The 19429-nt window shown below is 34.7% G+C and overlaps 1 protein-coding gene across 2 annotated transcripts in view; it reads left to right on the forward strand.

Annotated features, from left to right (window-relative positions):
* KPNA3 (karyopherin subunit alpha 3) overlaps positions 1-19429 on the forward strand; it is a 112867-nt gene that overhangs the window by 42927 nt on the left and 50511 nt on the right. Inside the window, exons 2-3 of one of the 2 annotated variants that reach the window (XM_037159345.2) lie at positions 2805-2849; positions 11115-11209. In XM_037159345.2, coding sequence (XP_037015240.1) covers positions 11129-11209 — 81 coding nt within the window. In that variant the 5' untranslated portion in view covers positions 2805-2849; positions 11115-11128. The remainder of the gene's footprint in view (positions 1-2804; positions 2850-11114; positions 11210-19429) is intronic. The other variant, XM_037159344.2, reaches the window with a different exon arrangement.

Here is a 19429-nt window from a genome sequence, read left to right on the forward strand (position 1 = left end):
TGCGTGCCTCTCTAATAGACTCTCCTGTAGGACTGGGAGATTTTCTCAGTGCCAAACCAACCCCCCCCACAGATTTTTACAGCCAGAAGTTTTGAGGTTTTTTTCCCCCTGCACTAGAACCCTGGGTTGCATGATCTGTCTTGCTGTCCAATTTTTCGGTTTATCTGCATGGGAATGCGGGACCACCCAGTCAGTCAGCTGCTATCTTGCCACGTGTCCTGTCACCCGGACTGCCTGTCTCAGCCTTCCTACCAGAATGTTTTTTCTTATATCCTTGGTTGTCACACTTCCACACAGTTCAGTTTTCTGGCAGTTCTGGTTGTTTTTGGCTTTCAAATTGCTTGCTGTCCTTTTTTTGGTTGTGTGAGGAAGTGTATTTACCTACACCTCCATCTTGGCCAGAAGTTAGTGATAATAAGTTTATCCGTGCATCATTTCATCACATTAAATGAATGCTGTTAATTTTAATTTTGTTTGGCAGTTTTATATACACTTAAATATGTCTGTTTATGTGTAAGTTTATATCTAGATTAATATTTCAACATAACTTGGCCTCTATGGAATACTTTTCCTAAAGGGGGATTAATTTATCACTGTAGTTTAAGAAGACTTTAGAGATATTGTAACAAAAGAATTATTAAATAATATAGTATAATGAATCTGGCAGTGAATTAAAATAATAATATATTGTGACGATGTAACCTTTGCATAAGCTGTATTCCAAAAATGTAAGAATTTTACCATAGTTATTAGGTTGGCCATAAAGTCTGTTTAGTTTTTTCTGTAAAATGAAAGACACAATTTTAATTTTCATCAATAACTTTGTTGATTTGGAGTTTTGACTGTGTCAGCTATCTCCTTCATGGTATAACATTGATTGCTCTCAATTAATGTCATGATTTGATTACTATCAAGTTCAGCTGGTCTGCACAACTACAGAGCATTGTTCAGCAAGAAACCTCCTGCACGAAATTTTGCACACCACTTTTGACATGTTCGATCAGTCACAGCACCTTCTCCATACACTGTACAAATGTTTCTTTGCATTTCAGTTTTGTTTTCACCTTTCCTGAATTAATAAAGCATAAATGCCAAAAATGTTGCTTATTTTCTTCCACCTTCAATATTAAAATGGCTACATTTTAATATTGAAATGGCTACATTTTTATATTGGTGAATATAAAAATTCACCAATTTTGATAAGTTTTTTTAAATGCATGCTGATATGACACCTGTCACAATATAGTCTAACTAAATTGTTTCAAATGAAGTCAAAGACAAAGTGCTACTAGTTCAGTCTTACCAAATGAACTAGTTGGCTAACCCAATATATATATAAAATAAAATAATCCATTATATCAATACATGAAGGGCAGAGGAGATATCTAATTATTTTAATAATTTTTCATAAGACATGCCTGATAGAGACCCTTAGGAAATTAGAAGGATACTTTTTACCTTTGATTACAAAATATTTTCCCAAACTTATTTTTATTTTCATGTGGTTTTAAGGGCATGACAGTGAATTGTTTCCTTTTTTAAAACATGAATCTTTTGAGATAGAATTCATTTGTTGCAAAGATCAAAAACCAGTCCTGTTGAGTTAAGCAGAACAGTAATTTATTGGGAAAATATTGGGTAGTTAACAGAATTAGTAGAGACACCAGATAATTGGAAATAGAGCAAGTCCAGGAGACAGACATTATTATACCTGGTCCTATGATGCTTTTTGTTTTCTTTCTACTTTATTTAAAGATCAGAGTTACGGGGGAGAGAGATCTCATGTGTTTCGGTCTCATGCCCTATTTAAACCAGTAGAGATACTTTAATATGTGGTTCCATCATGACTATATTCAAGGGAGAATATATAGTTCCCCAGAAAAACCTGGGTGCAGTTAGAGGAGGGGAATAGATCCTAGGCAGCCAAGCCCCACCTACGGCTCCCCACAATATTAACGAATAGATATCCAGTAAAATAGACAGTTTTGGGTTTTTAACTTCCTATAGTTTATTGTTTGAAGTCTAATACTGATCAATACATAAGTCTCTTGTTAATTTTTTATTGTTGAATTACAGTTTTCCCCATTTTTCCCCCATTACTCTCCTCTGCCCTACTCATGCCCCACCTCCTACATTCAGTCCTCCCACCCCTGTGGTCTTTGTTCATGGGTCCTTTATACATGTTCCTTGACTTGACCCTTCCCTTTCTTTCTCCCATTACACCCTTCTCTCCTCCCCTCTGGTCACTGTCAGTTTGTTCTTTTATTTCCACATCTTTGGTTTTATTTTATTCGCTTGTGTGTTTGTATTGTTAATTAGGTTCCACTTACAGATGAGATCATATGCTATTTGTCTTTCACCACCTGGATTATTTTACTTAACATAATACTCTACAGTTCCATCCATGCTGTCACAAAGGATAGTAGTTCTGTCATTTTTTTCTGCTGCATAGTATTCCATCAAGTAAATGTATCACAGTTTTTTGATCCACTCATTTACTGATGGACACTTAGGCTGTTTCCAGCACTTGGCTATTGTAAATAACACTACTATGAACATTCGGGTGCATAGGTTCTTTTGAATTGGTGTTTCAGGATTCTTAGGGTATAAACCCAGCAATTGAACTGCTAGATCAAGAGGCAGTTCCATTTTTAGGTTTTTGAGGAAATTCCATACTGTTAATCCATAATTCTTAAGAATAAATTATTTCAAAAAATTTAAATCTTAAGTGCCTAAGAACTTAATTTATGTACTAGCAGTTCCAATATTTAGATACTTAACTTATGTGCTCTTTATCTTTTTAGACAATGCGAAGACACAGAAATGAAGTGACAGTTGAGCTGCGAAAGGTAAGGGTGATTTGCTCTTAGTGAAAAATAATTAGGAGATTCTGACCTGGCTGGTGTGGCTCAGTGGATTGAGGGCCAGCCTGTGACCTAAAGGGTTGGTGGTTCAATTCCCAGTCAGGGCACATGCCTGGGTTGTGGGCCAGGTCCCCAGTAGTGGGAGCACAAGAGGCAACCACACATTAATGTTTCTCTCCCTCTTTTTCTCCCTCCCTTCCCCTCTCTAAAAATAAATAAATAAAATCTTTTAAAAAATAATAATTAGGAGGTTCTGGTGTTAAAATTCTGGAAAATTTGGATAAGGAAGTAATAGGCAAATTAGTGGTCATTCTTAAAACCATGCAGCATAAAAATGTTATTTGCTATACAATTTGGAAAATACTTTAATTCTAGTATTCTTTCAACTTTGTAACTTCTTTGTGGATATTTACATATCAACAATAGTAATTTGTCAAATCATATTCTTTAATTTTTTTTTTTCATATTTTTGGGTCATGTGTACCAGAGATGTGAACTAAGCCTGATAAAGTAAGGTGAGCTCCTTGCTAATTTTAACATGTTGGTTTTACCTTCTTTTTAACATTTTATTAACACAGACATACAGAAAACTCAACACATCTTAAGTGTATAGCTAGATGATTTTCCAAAATGTGAATACATCTGTATAACCAGCTACTAAATCAAGAAAGAGAACATTACCTGTATCCCAAGGCCTCTTCTTGGTTACTGTTGCTACTTTCCCCCAAAGTAACCATTTTCCTGGTTTGTTACACTGTGAATTATTTTGCATTTTTTGAACTTTATATAAATAGAATATTGGAGCACTTTTGTATCTGGTTTTTCATTCATATGAACACCATTTTCCTTAATAGAGGCAGTAAGAATAAAATTGAAATTGTAATTATTTATTGTCATCTGTTGACATTGCACCAACTATCTTAAAATGAGGCCTTCCTTTTCCAATACTTCTCATGCTTAGAATACAGGTATAAAACTTTTCTATTGGTCCTCATATTATTCACACTCCTCCCCTGGTTTTACTTTTTAGCTCTTCTAGTATGCTTCTGAATGTAAGCTGTTTACTTGTATTTGGTTATTTGTTCCTCCTTTTATGGTTGTGTTATCCTCTGGAGTTAATTTATTTTTTAATTTCATCTTTATTGTATATTTTTCTATTACCATTTAGTCCCCTTATATTCTCCTCCCCCCAGCAATCACCACACTGTTGTCCAAGTCCATGAGTCCTTTTACCTTTTTGCTCAATCCCTCTACTCCAACTAGCTGTCATCCTGCTCACCATCTGAGTCTGTCCCCATTATCCTTGTTCATTCAGTTTGTTTATTAGATTTTACTTAACATGATTTCTCCAAGTCCATCCATACTGTTGCAAAGGGTAAAAGTTTCTTTTATTATAGCCAAGTAGTATTCCATTGTAGTATGACCCATAGTTGTTTTATCCACTCATCTACTGATGGATGGACACTTGGGCTGCTTCCATATCTTGGCAGTTGTAAATTAGGCTGCAATGAACATAGGGGTGCCTACGTTCTTTCAAGTTAATGTTTGGGTTCCTTCGCATATATTCCCAAGTGTGGGATCGCTGGGTCAAAAGGAAGATCTGTTTTTAATTTTTCGAGTTATATCCATACTACTTTCCACAGTGGCTGTACCAATCTGCATCCCCACCAACAGTGCAAAAGGGTTCCCCTTTCTCCACAACCTTGCCAGCCAGCACTTGTTGGGTAATTTATTGATGATAGCAATTCTGACAGGTGTGAGATAATATCTCATTGTGCTTTTTATTTGCGTTTCTCTGATGATTAGTGATATTGAACATGTTTTCACCTGCCTATTGGCCATCTGTATGTCTTTTTGGGAGAAGTGTCTATTTAGGGCCTTTGCCCATTTTTAATTAGGTTATTTGGTTTTTTTGGTGCTGAGTTTTGAAAGTTCTTCATGAATTTTGGATATTAATCCCTTATCAGATGTATTGGCAAATATGTGCTCCCAGTCTGTGGGTTGTCTTTTTGTTGATGATTTCCTTTGCTGTGCAAAAACTTTTCACTTTGATATAGTTCCATGCGCTTATTTTTTCTTTTGTTTCCCTTGCCTGGAGAGATATATACAATAAAATATTGCTACAGGCAGTGTCTGAGATTTTGCTGCCTATGTTTTTTTCTGTGACTTTTACAGTTTTGGGTTTAACATATAAGTCTTTGATCCATTTTGAATTTATTCTTGTATGTGGTATAAGAAGGTGGTCTATTTTCATGTTTCTGCACTTAACCCATCTAGTTTTCCTGACATTATTTATTGAATAGACTGTCTTTAGCCCACTGTATGTGTTTTCTGCTCTTGTCAAATATTAATTGACTCCTAAGATATAGGTTTATTTCTGGGCTCTCTATTATGTTCCATTGATCTGTGTGTCTGTTTTATGACAGTACCTTGCTTTTGATTACTGTGGCCTTACAGTGTAGTATGTTCCTCTTTCTCAGGATTGCTGTGAGTATACTGGGCCTTTAGTAGTTCTATATAAATTTTTGGAATACGTGTTCTAGTTCTGTGAAATATGTTATTAGAATCTTGATAAGAATTATGTTGAATCTGTAGATTGCTTTGGGTAGTGTGGACATTTTAATGATGTTAATTATTCCTATCCATGAACATGGTATGTGTTTACATTTATTTATGCCTTCTTCGGTTCCTTTCTTCCCACAGTTTTTTTTATTGTTGTATCCTCATTTTCATTTGTTTCAAGGTATCTTTTGATTTCTTTCTTGACCTCATTGTTGATTCATTCATTGTTTAATAACATGTTATTTAGTTTCCATGACTTTGCCTATTTTTTCAGTGTTCTTCTTGTGATTGATTTCTAGTGTCATACCATTGTGGTCAGACGAGATGCTTGATGTTTTTTAGTCCACTTAAATTTATTGAGACTTTTTCCTAACATGTGGTCTGTCCTAGAAAATTTTCTGTGTGCACTTGAAAAGTATGTATATTCTGCTGCTTTAGGATGAAATGCTCTGAAGATATCAATTAAATCCATTTGATCCTAGTATGTCATTTAAAGCCACTAACTCCTTGTTGATTTTCTGTCTGAACCATGTGTCCATTGAAGTCAATGAGATGTTAAAATCTTCCACCATGACTGTATTTCTGTCAGTCTCTCCCTTTAGGTCTATCAAGATTTGCTTTAAATATTTAGGTGCTCCTATGTTCAGTGCATAAATGTTTACTAGGGTTACATCATCTTGTTGGGCAGTTCCCTTTATCATTATGTAATATCCTCTGTCTCTTATGATAGCCTTAGTTTTAATGTCTATTTTGTTGGATGTAAGTACTGCTACCCCAGCCTTATTTTTTCCATTTGCATGAAATATATTTTCCATCCCTTTACTTTTAGTCTGTGTGTATCTCTTGGAGGCAGCATATATTTGTGTCTTATTTTCTTATTCATTCAACTATCCCATGTCCTTTGGCTGGAGCATTTAAGCCATTTACATTTAAGAATCACCTTAAATTATTGATAGATACATACGTAATACCATTTTATTGTTCAACTGTTTTCCTTTTCTTTTTTCTTCTTCTTCTTCTTCAAGCCAGCCCTTTAACATTTATTGCAGTGCTGGTTTGATGTTAACAAACTTCTTTAGCTTTTTTCTGTTTAGGAAGCTCCTTATTTCTCCTTCAACTTTAAATGATAGCCTTGCTGGGTAAAGTAGCCTTGGTTGTAGGCTACTTTCAGTTTTCATCACCTTGAATATTTCACACCACTCCCTTTTGGCCTGATATGTTTCTGTTGAGTAATTGGATGACAGTCTAATTGGTGCTCCCTTGTAGGTAACTACCTGCTTTTAGGAATTACCCTTGTCTGTAAGCTTTGTCCTTTTAATTATGATGGGTCTCAGTTCAGGCCTCTTTGGGTCCAATGTGTTCTTGGAGTTGTATGTCTTTTTCCTTCACTCGATTAGGGAAGTTTTCAGTCATTATTTCTTCAAATAGGTTCTTGATCCCTTGTTTGCTCTCTTCTCCTTCTGGCATTTCCATGATGTGGATGTTGTTATGCTTCATATTGTCCAACATAGTTCTTACGCTCTTCTCATTTTTTTAAATTCTTTTTTCTTTTTGCTGCTTTACCTGAGTGTTTCTTTTTCCATTCCTTGTCTTCCAAATCACTGAATTGATCTTTGGCTTCATCTAACCTCCTTTTTCTTCCTTACAGTGTATTATTTATTTCAGATATTGCATTCTTTATTTCTGACTGGTCCTTATTTATAGTTTCTATGTCTGTTTTTTCTTGCTGTTGAATATTCTTATAATCATTATTGTAAACTCTTTCCCTGATAATCGTTAGCCTCCATTTCATCTAGTTCTTCTTCTGGAGGATTCTGTTGTTATTTCAATTGGGGTCTGTTTCTTTGTCTTGTTATTTGGCTGCTTCTTTGTATTTTCCACCTAGTTGTTAAACTGATCAGTGATGCAGCCTCAAGCTGTTATCAGCATTTCAGTTTAAGCACCACAATGAAGGGCAGAGTAATTCCTGTGGTCAGGATTAGGGATTTTGCTTCCCCTCAGGCTGATTCTGCTTGGAGAGGAGTATGCTGCCTGTGAGAGATGACTTCTGCAATATAGGGAATGACTAAGCACAGGGATCCTGGTGACTGTTTTTTTTTTTTTTTTTGCAGTTTTCTCCCCAGAGCCACCAATCCCAGACTCTCTTCAAGCATCTGTAGTCCACTCTGTGCTTCTCTGCCAGGGTAACTGTTTACAAATGAGATTTTGTTCATTGGTCCTTTAAGAGGCTCTCTGTGTCTCCAGCTATCTCTCCCTGGCAGATAGAAACCCTGCTGTTTTTCACAGCTGGATTGCATCTTTGGATTCCTTTCCAGCTCTGGTACTGAAGACTGGGGAGCCCAGCCTGGGGTTTAGACCCCACACTTCTCAGGGGGAAATCCCTGGCCACTGATATATCCTTCTAGCACTTTAGCTGCCGCCCACTAGAGCCCAGCCAGCCCTCTCATACCCATTCCACACACCCTCTAAGTCTCCTTGTGTGAAGTGGTTTCTTCCCTCTGTCTGTAAGTATAAGGCTTCTCTCCAGCTAGTCACTTTTCTTGTTGAAAAGAGATATCATCCTGATTATTCAGGATGATATCTCTACAATTTAGTTGTAATTCAGATTGGTCCTGGGAGGAGGTTAATATAGCTTCAACTTACTCCTCCCCCATCTTGGATCTCTCCTTTGCAGTTAAAATAATTCTACTTTTCAGAGAGTATGTTTTTTTAATATCCACCTTGGTCACCATAAAGATGTCTTATGTCTTTTATAGTCTTCTGGATAACATTGTTTCCTTTTCAGTTACCATTAGTTCCTGAACATCCTTGTAGGAAGACTAAAAATGAAATTACAGAAATCTCAAGCGCTTCCTTATGTCACATTTTAGAATTCCCTGAGTAAACAGCAAAAAGTAAACTCTTCCTGAAATAAAACCTAAATTTCAGACAAAGATTAATTGCTTTTGATATGATTTTACAGAGCTGTGGAAAACCCTTCTTGAATATTGGCAGAGTCCAATACTCAAGAGAATACTACTCCACTGTTTATCATCAGAGTATCTAACTCAGATTCTAGCCTTGTTATTTCTATATGTCCGTTGAATAGAAAATCACAGTGTTATTACTTATTGACATTGAGATCCTTGAAAATATAAGAAAAAGAGCAGAGTTTCATAGGTAAGCTGTACACACTTCTATTAGAGTATAAGCTTCTAAAGTGAGGGTAGTAACCATGCTCTTCTCTCAACTGTCACTCCAGATACTCCCAAGTCTGCCTTCCAGCCCATCTCAAATGCCTAGTCAGATTCTGGGCATGTCATTAGTACTTATTAAATGTTAATATACAGGAATTGAGCTGAAATATGATATCTTAAAGTTTTGTTGATACTTAAATAATTTACTGAAGTTTTAAGAAAAACACCTTAGATACAGAGCAGTGCTGCTCACAAGTCCTGATCTGAGACAATGTAGGGGACTTGTATCAAAATATTAAACAAGGCACTACTTCCTTTACCAAGAAAATCTTTCTGCCTAAATAAATAACAGAACTAAACAGTGTGTTTAGTTTCACAGTTGATACCTGGCACAAACTTCCTATCTTGTAGCAGACCTGTAACTGATAGGTCACTCTTTTAGCCAGTCTGAGGACCATACTTTGAATAACACTGCCAGCACTGCTAGATACTGATCTAGCAGAATCGAGGGTAAGATGTAGTTACTAATATGTACTGTTTTACTGGTCTCAGACTCTTTTTATTTAACCCCTTTTGTCTTCTTTTACTTCTTTGATCTCTTACTTTCCTGTATACATCAGCACTTATACTGAAGTTAGTACTTCTGTATATTATATCACCTTGTAAACAGTTACATAGGAATTAAATAACTTGCTTAAAATTACACATCTGATAAATGGCAGAGGAGAGCTCTTAACCACTATGCTATCAATACCTTTTAATGTAAATGTTAAGTGGATAATGGCTCATAAGTTGCAAATGAGTACAAAACCTGTCATTGGCATTTTGAACTTTGACATATCATATTATATTTGATACAGTTTTTTCTTGATTGATCAGTTGATTATGCCATTGGTCTTTACTATCATTTGATTTGGTTGTAGAAAGTGGTTAAGTCCTTACATAAAGACAGAAACCAACAAAATATCCAGCTTATCAGATCTGCCACTTGATTTAGTTGTTTTACTTTTTAGTAAAAGAATCTTTTTAAAAAATAGCCTAAATTCCCCATATTTACAAGCTAAAGAAGAAAAATAATATATCAATTGATGCAGAAAACTACTTGATAAAATCTGACATCCATTCTTGCTAAAATCTCAACAAATTAGAAGTAGAGGAGAATTACCTCATTTGATAAAGGGCATCTGCAAAAAACCACAGCTAACATACCTAATGGTAAACACTGAATGTTTTCTCTCTTAAACCCAGGAGCTATATAACAATGTCCATTCTCACTGTTGTTGTTTAACATAGTGCTGGAAGTTCTAGCCATTGTCATAAGTTGAAAAAAAGAAATAAAAGACATGTAGTTTGGAAAGGAATAAATAAAACTCTCCCTTTTGGTAGATAACGTGATTGTCAGTGTAGAAAATATCAAAGAATCTACAAAACTCCTAGAATTAGTGAGTTCAGCAATACCACAGAATACAAAATCAACACTTAAAAGCCAATCACCAACAATGAACACACAGAAACCAAAATTAACAATGTAATACCATTTATAGTAACTCCAAATAAAATAAAATAAAATACCAAACATGTAAGGATCTAAATGCTGATGAAATTAATCAAATAAGACTTAAGTAAATAGAGAGAAATATACTGTGGTCATGACTACATAGTAAAGACACCTCTTCTCAAATTGACCTGTTGGTTTCATGCATTTCTTATCAAAATCAAACCAAGGCTTTTTATAGCTTAGACAAGCTAACTCTAAAATGTATATGGAGCCTTGGCTGCTGTGGCTTAGTGAATGGAGTGCTATCCTGTGAACCAAAGGGTTGCTGGTTCGATTCCCATTTAGGGCACATGCCTTGGGTGTGTGCCAGGTCCCCAGGAGGTGGTGCATTAGAGGAAACCACACATTGATGTTTCTCTCCCTCTCTTTTTCTTTCCCTTCCCCTCTCTCTAAAAATAAATAAATAAAATATTTTTAAAAAATTTAAAATAAATAAATAAAATGTATATGGAGAGTCGTAGCCTTTAGAAGAGTTAACACAATCCTGACAAAGAATAAAATAGGAGCAGTTTCTAAACTCAATATTGAGGTTTATGCAAAAGCTACACTAATGAATACTGTATGGTACTTGAAGTAAAGACATAGATCTGTGGAATGAAAGGCAGAACCCAGAAATAAGTCCACACCAATACACCCACCTAATTTTTAGCCAATCTGCAAAACTAATTCATTGGAGGAGGCCAGTCTTTTCAACAAATGGTACTAGAAAATTGGACATCCATAGGCCAAAAAAAAAAATAGAACCCCAACCTAAATCTCACATCTTATTAAAAAAACACACACAACATGGATCCTAGACTTAAATGTAAAGTATAAGATCATATATTAATGTTTAGGGGAAAAATGGAGGCGAATCTTAAGAGCCAGGCAAAGAGTTCATAGACTTGACCACAAAAGCATAATCCATAAGAGGAAAATTGGACCTTAACAAATTTGTAATTTTTGCTCTGAAAGGCCATGTGGAGAGGATGAAAAGACAAACTGCAGAGACTGGAAGACAGCCACATATCCAACACAGGACTGGTATCCAGCATGTACAGCAGATCCTCGTATGTCATTTTGTTCAACCTCATTTCCTTCAACGTCATGTCATTATAATATTGATGAGATGCCATAGGAACTTGTGTTGTTTATATCAATTAACCTATGGTGAAATTGGTTTTGTTATTGTTTCCTTTGAAGTCACAAAACCTATTGATGACGTTAAGGGAGTACTTACTGTACAATGAACTCTTAAAGCTCAACAGTATAAAAAAACAAACCAGTTAGGAAATAGGCAAAATGGGTTATAAAAATGGAAACCATCATTATGGTGATGATTATTAATGCCAATCAGGGAAGTACAGATTGAAAATAACTAAGGATCTATCAGAATGGTTAAAATTTAAAAAATGGTGACAACCCCAAATGCTGGTGAGAAGATGCAGAAAAACTGAATTACTCATACACTTCTGGTAGTAATGTAAAATGGTACTATCACTCTGGAAAACATGCAACTACTATACAATACACCAGTAACACTCCCAGGCATTTATCCCAGAAAAATGAAAACAATGTTTCTATAAAACCTGTACATGAATGTTTGTAACAGTTTTATTTGTAATAGACAAAGCCTGGAAATAACCTGAATTTCCTAGGGTAAATGAATTGTGGTATGTCTGTACCATGAAATACCACTCAGCAATAAAAAGGAACAGACTATTGATAGAAACAACAACTTTCATGAATTTTCAGGGGGTGGGGAGCCCATCACACACACACACACACACACAGGTTATATACTATACGAATCTATTTATATAACATTTTTTAAATGACAAAATTTTAGAAATGGAGGACAGATTAGTGGTTATAAGTGGGTACATATGGGAACTGGGAAATAAGAGGGAGGTTGTTTTGCTTATAAGAGAGCATCTTCTGTTTTTGGTTACTGTTCAATACCTGTACTATAATGGTAGATTCATGAACCTATAAATATGGTCAAATTGTATAGACATATACAAAAAATAAAAGTAAGATGGTAAATCCAAATAAGGGTCTTGGATTGTATCAATATTAGTGTTCTGGCTGTGATATTACAGCCATATACCACTTAACAATGCAGATACATTCTAAGAAATGTGTTGGGCTATTTTATTATCATGTGAACATTGTAGAATATAGTTACACAAACTTGGAAGGTTTAGTTTACTACATATCTGGGCTACATGGTACAGCCTATTGCTCTTAGGCTACAAGTCTGTACAGCATGTTTCTGTGCAAAACAACATGAAGTTAAATCAACCACAAGAAAAAATGGTGTAATCAAGAGATATTGTAAACATGAAATGTTATTAGGCTGCTGCCCGCTTAACACAGCATACTATTTTACAGCAATTCTTTTATTAGTAGAAAGAGTACACTTTAAAATAACAAAAAAATAGGAAGTACATAAACCAATAATAGACATTTAATATTATTATCAAATATTATGTAATATACCTAATTGTACATGCTATATATTTTAAAACTTTTATTAGCATTTATACTGAATTTACTCTTGCCCCTTAAGTTTTTGTTTTTCCAATTTCTTCTGGGATATCTTTTTCTTCTGTGCATCCTCCTCTTCCAGTTCAGGAACAATCTGTTCTTCAGTAAAGATCATCTCAGTGTGGAAGGGAAAGCTTAATCTGCCCATGAATTCTGTGAATTCTTGATCTTAGGAGCTTTGGTCACCTAGATATGCTCAATGACTGGAGAATTTACATCTCAACCTTTAAGGTCAACATTTTGTTCCACTCTACATTTTTAAGCATACACAGCAAAAATTCAGCACTCTGTTTTTGGGCCACCAACCCTGTATCCAGCTCTACTTTTTGGCCTGGGTACACCTACTAACCCTATCATTGTAAGGATGGAAAGGCACATATTGCTTCTGTAAAGTGACATCCTTCAGAGTCTTGGTGGCTTTTCTGATATGCATACCCTTGATGGCCAGGACAGTTTCACAAGTGTTCTTAAAGTAAACAGGAAGATCTGAGTCTCTGATTTGCAACATTTTGTAGGATTTTCTGAGTCAAGTAAATAGCAAACCATTTTCAGAGGTCACCTCAGGCTGCTACGTATGTGCTATATACTTTTATGCAACCACCAGCACAGTAAGTTTTTTATAACAACATCACCACAAATATATGAGTAACACATTACATTATGACACCTATTACATCACGAGGCAACAGGAATTTTTCAGCTCCACTACAATCTTGTGGGACCACCATCATATAAATGATGCGTTGTTGAATAAAACATCTTTATGTGGCGCATGACTGTACTATAGTTTTGTAAAATGTTACCATTGGAAGAATCTGGGGAAAGTATGCAAGGGATATCTGTATTATTTCTTACAACTGTATGCAAGTTTATAATTATCTCAATATAAATTTCAGTTAAGTATCTGACTGAATTAGTAAATTAGAATCCTAAAATGCAGCTATTTGATATGATCAGTTAAGTGATCCTACAGGGAAAATAATTTGTATTAGGGTGTCAGATATTTACATGATTGATGAACCAGTAATATTTTTTTAATTTTAAGATCAAAGTATAGCACCTTGAGCAGAGTGCACAAAGTATATACATATAACATGTAAAACTTGTGGCTGAATATAATTTAGTCAAGTTTTCTATGTCTTCATTTATACATCTGTAAATAAAGATTTTAATATTACAGGAACTAAAACTAATTAAGAAGTTAAGACAATGAGGGTTTTACTGGATAAAAACAAATTGAATTACTTATTTCAAATTTGAAATGGAGCTAATAAATAATTACCCTCTTTATAACATATATAAGAAGTGACTGCTGATCTGTTCTACAAATAGAGTTACAATTCATTTTTTCAAGATGGAAAGAGAAATTTGGGAATGAAAAAACATTATGTAAGATTAATAACAGAATTTGTTAATTCCAGATACATTAGGTTGAGTCATAAGAAATTGCCCATAATTAACCTTTTTGACCTACCAAGTGAAAATTCCATGGCGTTCAGGAAAAAGATTTAAAAAGAATCAAATATTGTACATACAAGGATAATATATTAGTGGATTTTTAAAGTAGTTTAAGAAATGGATTGTGTGTGTTTGGAGATAAGGTGGGTATTAAACTAGGCTACTTTGCCATATTCTCTGAGCTACCTTCCCCCTTGACAAAAGAACAAGATATCTTGTATAGATATGGAATTTACTACATGTAGTACAGTCTCTAGGAAGGTGAAAATATCTAGCTTGTCAAAAAAGGGACAGTTTAAATTATTGGTTGGACAGTTTAAATTATTGGTTTTCTTGAAGCCTCCTTTAATGATTAGTCAAATCACGAGAAAAGTGGCCACGGATTCTATTATGTTGACTTGTATTATTTTTGTTAAAGAATTTAAAAGTATGATTTTGATGCCCTAGGATATTTTGGTCTATGTTAGTATGTTTTTTAGTTCATATGCAGGGATTATTACTTTACTTTTTATTTAAAAAATAATTTACTGGGAAGCTGTAATAACTCTAAACTTGTATATGCCTACTTACAGATGTCCAAGTATATATAAAATAAAAATAAAAAGTACATATAAAGCAAAATTACAAGGAGTAATTTGTCAAGACTTAATCATTATGGGAAATTATCTTGTCAGTAAGGAATAAACACAAATTAATGACAGATAGAAAAGTTAAATAACAATTTGCAAGTGTTACCTAATAAACACATATTTTAAATCTACTTTTTGCAGATGACAGGATTCTGTATATGTAAAACCCTAAAGACCCCACCAAAAAACTGTTAGAAACAATAAACAAGTCCAGGAAAGTTTCAGGATACAAAATTAATGTACAAAAATTCACTGCTTTCTTATATACTAACAATGAAGCTTTAGGAAAGAAATGGAAGAAACAAATACTTTTGCAATTGTAATCCAAAGAATAAAATACCTAGAAATAAACTTAACAAAGGTTGTGAAAGAACTATATGCTAAAAACTACAAAGCATTATTAAAAGAGATTGAAAAAAAACACAATGAAATGGAAAGATATTCCATGTTCATAGATTGAAAGAATCAACACAGTAAAAATGGCCATATTATTCATAGCAATATACAGATTTATTGCAATTCTTATCAAAATCTCAATGTTGTTTTTGAAAGAAATAGAATGAAAAGACATCAGGTTTCTATGGAACCACAAAAGACCCCAAATAGCCAAAGCAATTCTGAGAAAAAAGAACAAAGCTGGACATATCACACTACTTTGACTTCAAATTATACTACACAGCTACAATAATCAAAACAGCATGGTATTTACAGAAAAACAGACACACAGACCAATGCAACAGAATTGAGAGCCCAGAAATAAAACAACATGTATATAGACAAATAATTTTTGACAAAGGAGCTAAAAGCACATGATGGAGTAAAGAAAGCTTCTTCAGTAAATGGTGCCAGGAAAATTGGAAAGCCACATGCAAAAGAACGAAACTGGATTATGGTTTGTCCTCATATACAAAAATTAATTAAAAAATAGATTAAAGATTTAAATATATGACCTGAAACAATAAATTACACTGAAGAAAACATAGGTACTAAACTAATGGACCTTGGACTTAGAGAATGTTTTATGAATTTGACCCTCAAAGGGAAAAATACATGAGTGATACTATATCAAACTAAAAGCTTCTGCACAGCAAAAGAAAGTGCTACCACCAACCAAAAAAAGCACAACCAACTGAATGGGAGATGGTATTTGCAACAACAGCTCCAATGGGGGGGTTAATATCCAAAATAAATTAACAACTCATACAACTCAACACCAAACAATTCAATTTAAAAATGGGCAGAAGACCTAAACGGACACCTCTCCCAAGAAAACATACAAATGGCCAACAGATATATGAAAAGCTACTAAACTTCACTAGCTGTTAGGGAGATGCAGATCAAAACTACAAATGTGATACCACCTCATACCTATTAGAATGGCTGTTATCAACAAGCCAATAATAAGTGCAGGAGAGGTTGTGGAGAAAAAGGAACCCTCATTCACTGCTGGTGGGATTGTAAATTGATATAGCCGCTATGGAAAACAGTATGGTGGTTGCTCAAGAAATTAAGAAGAGAGTACTTTATGGCCCATCAATCCCTCTTCTGGCTCTATACCCAAAAAACTTGAAAACATTTATTCACAAAGATACATGTACCCTTATGTTCATTGCAGCATTATTCATAGTGGCCAAGACATGGAGACAACTAAAGCATCCTTCGAAAGAGGATCGGATAAGGAAGATGTGGTACATGCATACTGCGGATTCCTACTCAGCTATAAGAAAAGATGTCATTTGCAACAGCATGGATGAAATTTTAGAATATTATATTAAGTAAAATAAGTCAGTCAGAAGAAGCTAACAACCATATGATTTCACTTATGTGAAATATAAAACCAAAGCTATAGACACAGACAACAGTATGGTGGTTACCAGTGGGAAGCTTGTGGGGTGGGGTGGGTAGTACAGGGTAAAGGGGGCCAAATATATGGTGACAAAAGATGATTTGACTTTGGAGGGTGGGCACACAATGCAGTATGCAGATCATGTATCACAGAAATGTACACTTGACACCTGTGTGATCTTATTAAATAATGTCACTCCAATGTAATTAAAAAATAAAAAAAATCCCATGCATATTTGAAAATTGTTTTCGTGATAGTATAAGGCTATGGTTTCCAAACTGAGTTACCATGGGGCTCCATAGTGAACTCAAAAGGATACCTTGCAATAGTGTAAATTGTTTTTAGAGAAACACAGTGCTATTTAACATATTTCAGATACCACAGAACTTTTAGATCTTGAGGTAGTTCACAATTTTTAGACATTAGATTGTACAGTACTTCTTTCAGTTGCATGTTTTGTATAAGAGAAATAAAATTTTTTTCTCTCAATTTTTTGTTATCCCCCCCACCAAAAATTAAAAAGTTCAGTAAGTTGATGGACCTAAGCACTTAAGAAAATACTAGGCATTTCCTTTGGCCTACACTGTATACTGACAAAGTGTAGGAAACCTTGGTATAAAGCAAATGTCAGTTAATTTTGGTGTTGTGCAGAGTGTATTCTTTGATCGCAATACAATTAAATTAGAAATTAGTGAATAAGATAGTTACAAAAACCTCTTTAATTGTGAAAAAATGAAGCACTTCTAAGTACGTTGGGCATCAGAGAGATCCTAATGGAAATTAGTAATCCTTAGAAATGAACAAAAGGGAAAATATTACATGTCAGATCCTGTAGAATACAGTTAAAGCCGTATTTCACTTTATAAGAAATTTATAGCAGGTACAGAGAACAGATAATAGGCATTTAAAAGGCATACAGTCAAACCTCAGTTCTTGAACATCTCCCAGGTCAAACAATTTGGTTCTTGAACAGCCTCACAAATTAAGTTTGAGAACCAAGTTCCACTGTATACACAAATGATTGTGTATATCACAAGTTTTAAAATATTAATACATCGCTTAGTTTTTGCTGCATGATAAACCACCCCAAAAGTAAGCAGCTTAAAACAGTTGCCTTTTTTTTTCAGCCAATCATTCTGTGGGTTAGCATAGTGGTTTTTCTGGTCTGGGCCAGTTCAGCTGGTCTCTATGGGCTCCCTCATGATGGGTTGGTTTGTGACTGGATGATCTAAGATGTTCTCACTCAAGTTTGTGGCTGTTGGCTGGGACCTTGGTTATCCTCCACATAGCCTCATCCTCCAGCAGGCTGGTACAGTGTTGTTCACATGGTAGTTTTAGAACTGTAAGAGCTGCAAGAGAAGATGTGCTTTGATATATAAGTCCATTTGCTTTCTGTCCCATTGCCAAAGCAAATTATACAGCCACATCTAGAATCATTGGGTAAACAGACTACCTAGGGGCACAGATATAGATAGGTTGGGGAAGTAAGACATTTCTGCAAGCAGTCTTAACACAATTTGAATATGAACAATTTCATGCCAATAAATTTGAAAACTTAAGTGGGGTAGACCATTTCCCAGTGGAAAAAATAATAATAATGTACCCTAAGAAGCAATAAAAAACCTCAGTAGATCTCAAAATAATGAAAGAGATTAAATCAGTAGCCAAAATTTTACCCTCTCCCACTCACCTGAAAAAGAAAAGTTAACCTTACAAATTGAACTCCAGCAAGCGAGCATTCAAGGAACAGTTAATTTTAGCCTTATTAAATTATTTCAGAGAAAGTAAATAGGAAATACTTCCCAACTCATTTTATGAGGCTATCAAAATGAAGAACCTCAGGAACCAGACCAAAACACCATGTGAAAAGATACTTACAGGTGAAAAAAATTCTCAGTAAAATAAAATATTTTTTAAATTTCAAGAAATGTATATTTTAGGTCTTACAAGATTATACATTTAACATTGCAAGGTTCTAAGTTTAACATTAAAAATCAATTAGCACATTTACAGATGAAAGGGGAAAATTTTATGTCCACTTCAATAGATGCAAAAGAAGCACAATTAAATATAATTAAGGCCCTCTTTGTGGCTTATAGAGATTTTAAAAAAGATTTTATTTATTTATCTTTAGAGGGGAAGGGAAGGAGAGGGGGAGAGAAATATTGATGTTTGGGTGCCTCATGTGTATCCCCTGCTGGGAACTAGCTTGCAACCCACGCATGTACCCTGACTGGGAATAAAACCACAACCCTCTGGTTCGCTGGCCCAGGCTCAGTCTACAAGAGCTACACCAGCCAGGGTCAAGATTTTTAAAAAATGTAGCAAATCAGGAATAGAAAGGGGTTTCCTACCCAGAAAAAGCTAGTAAACATCTGATATAATGATAAAATGCTGTCCCCAGATTGGGCGTCTCTATATAGGAAGCTTTGGTTGTATTTACGCTTTATATTGCTTTTATACCAGAAAGACCTGGGGGAGTAGGAGGAATTAAGGAAAATTCCTAAAAGGCCTTTGAGAACTCAGGCTCTAGATTCAGGCTCTAGAAAATTAGAGGAAAACAGAATGGGATCAGGGTTAGATTATTATTTTTTTAATCTGTCAGTGGATAAACTTTGTTGAAAATTTTTAAATGGATAAAATTCCAAAAGATGTTAAAAATTATAATAGATTTTAAAATTAAGTATGTTACATATATCAAAGTACAATTCGTAGATATTTTGAAATTTTGAAACACTTTCAGACTTGCAGTTTCAAATTTAAATTTGCACGATAGTACAAAAAACTTGATAACACCCTCATTCAGT

This window comes from Artibeus jamaicensis, unplaced genomic scaffold, assembly GCF_021234435.1.
Source record: "Artibeus jamaicensis isolate MK-2021 breed Jamaican fruit bat unplaced genomic scaffold, CSHL_Jam_final contig_410, whole genome shotgun sequence".
Taxonomy (NCBI): Eukaryota; Metazoa; Chordata; class Mammalia; order Chiroptera; family Phyllostomidae; genus Artibeus; species Artibeus jamaicensis.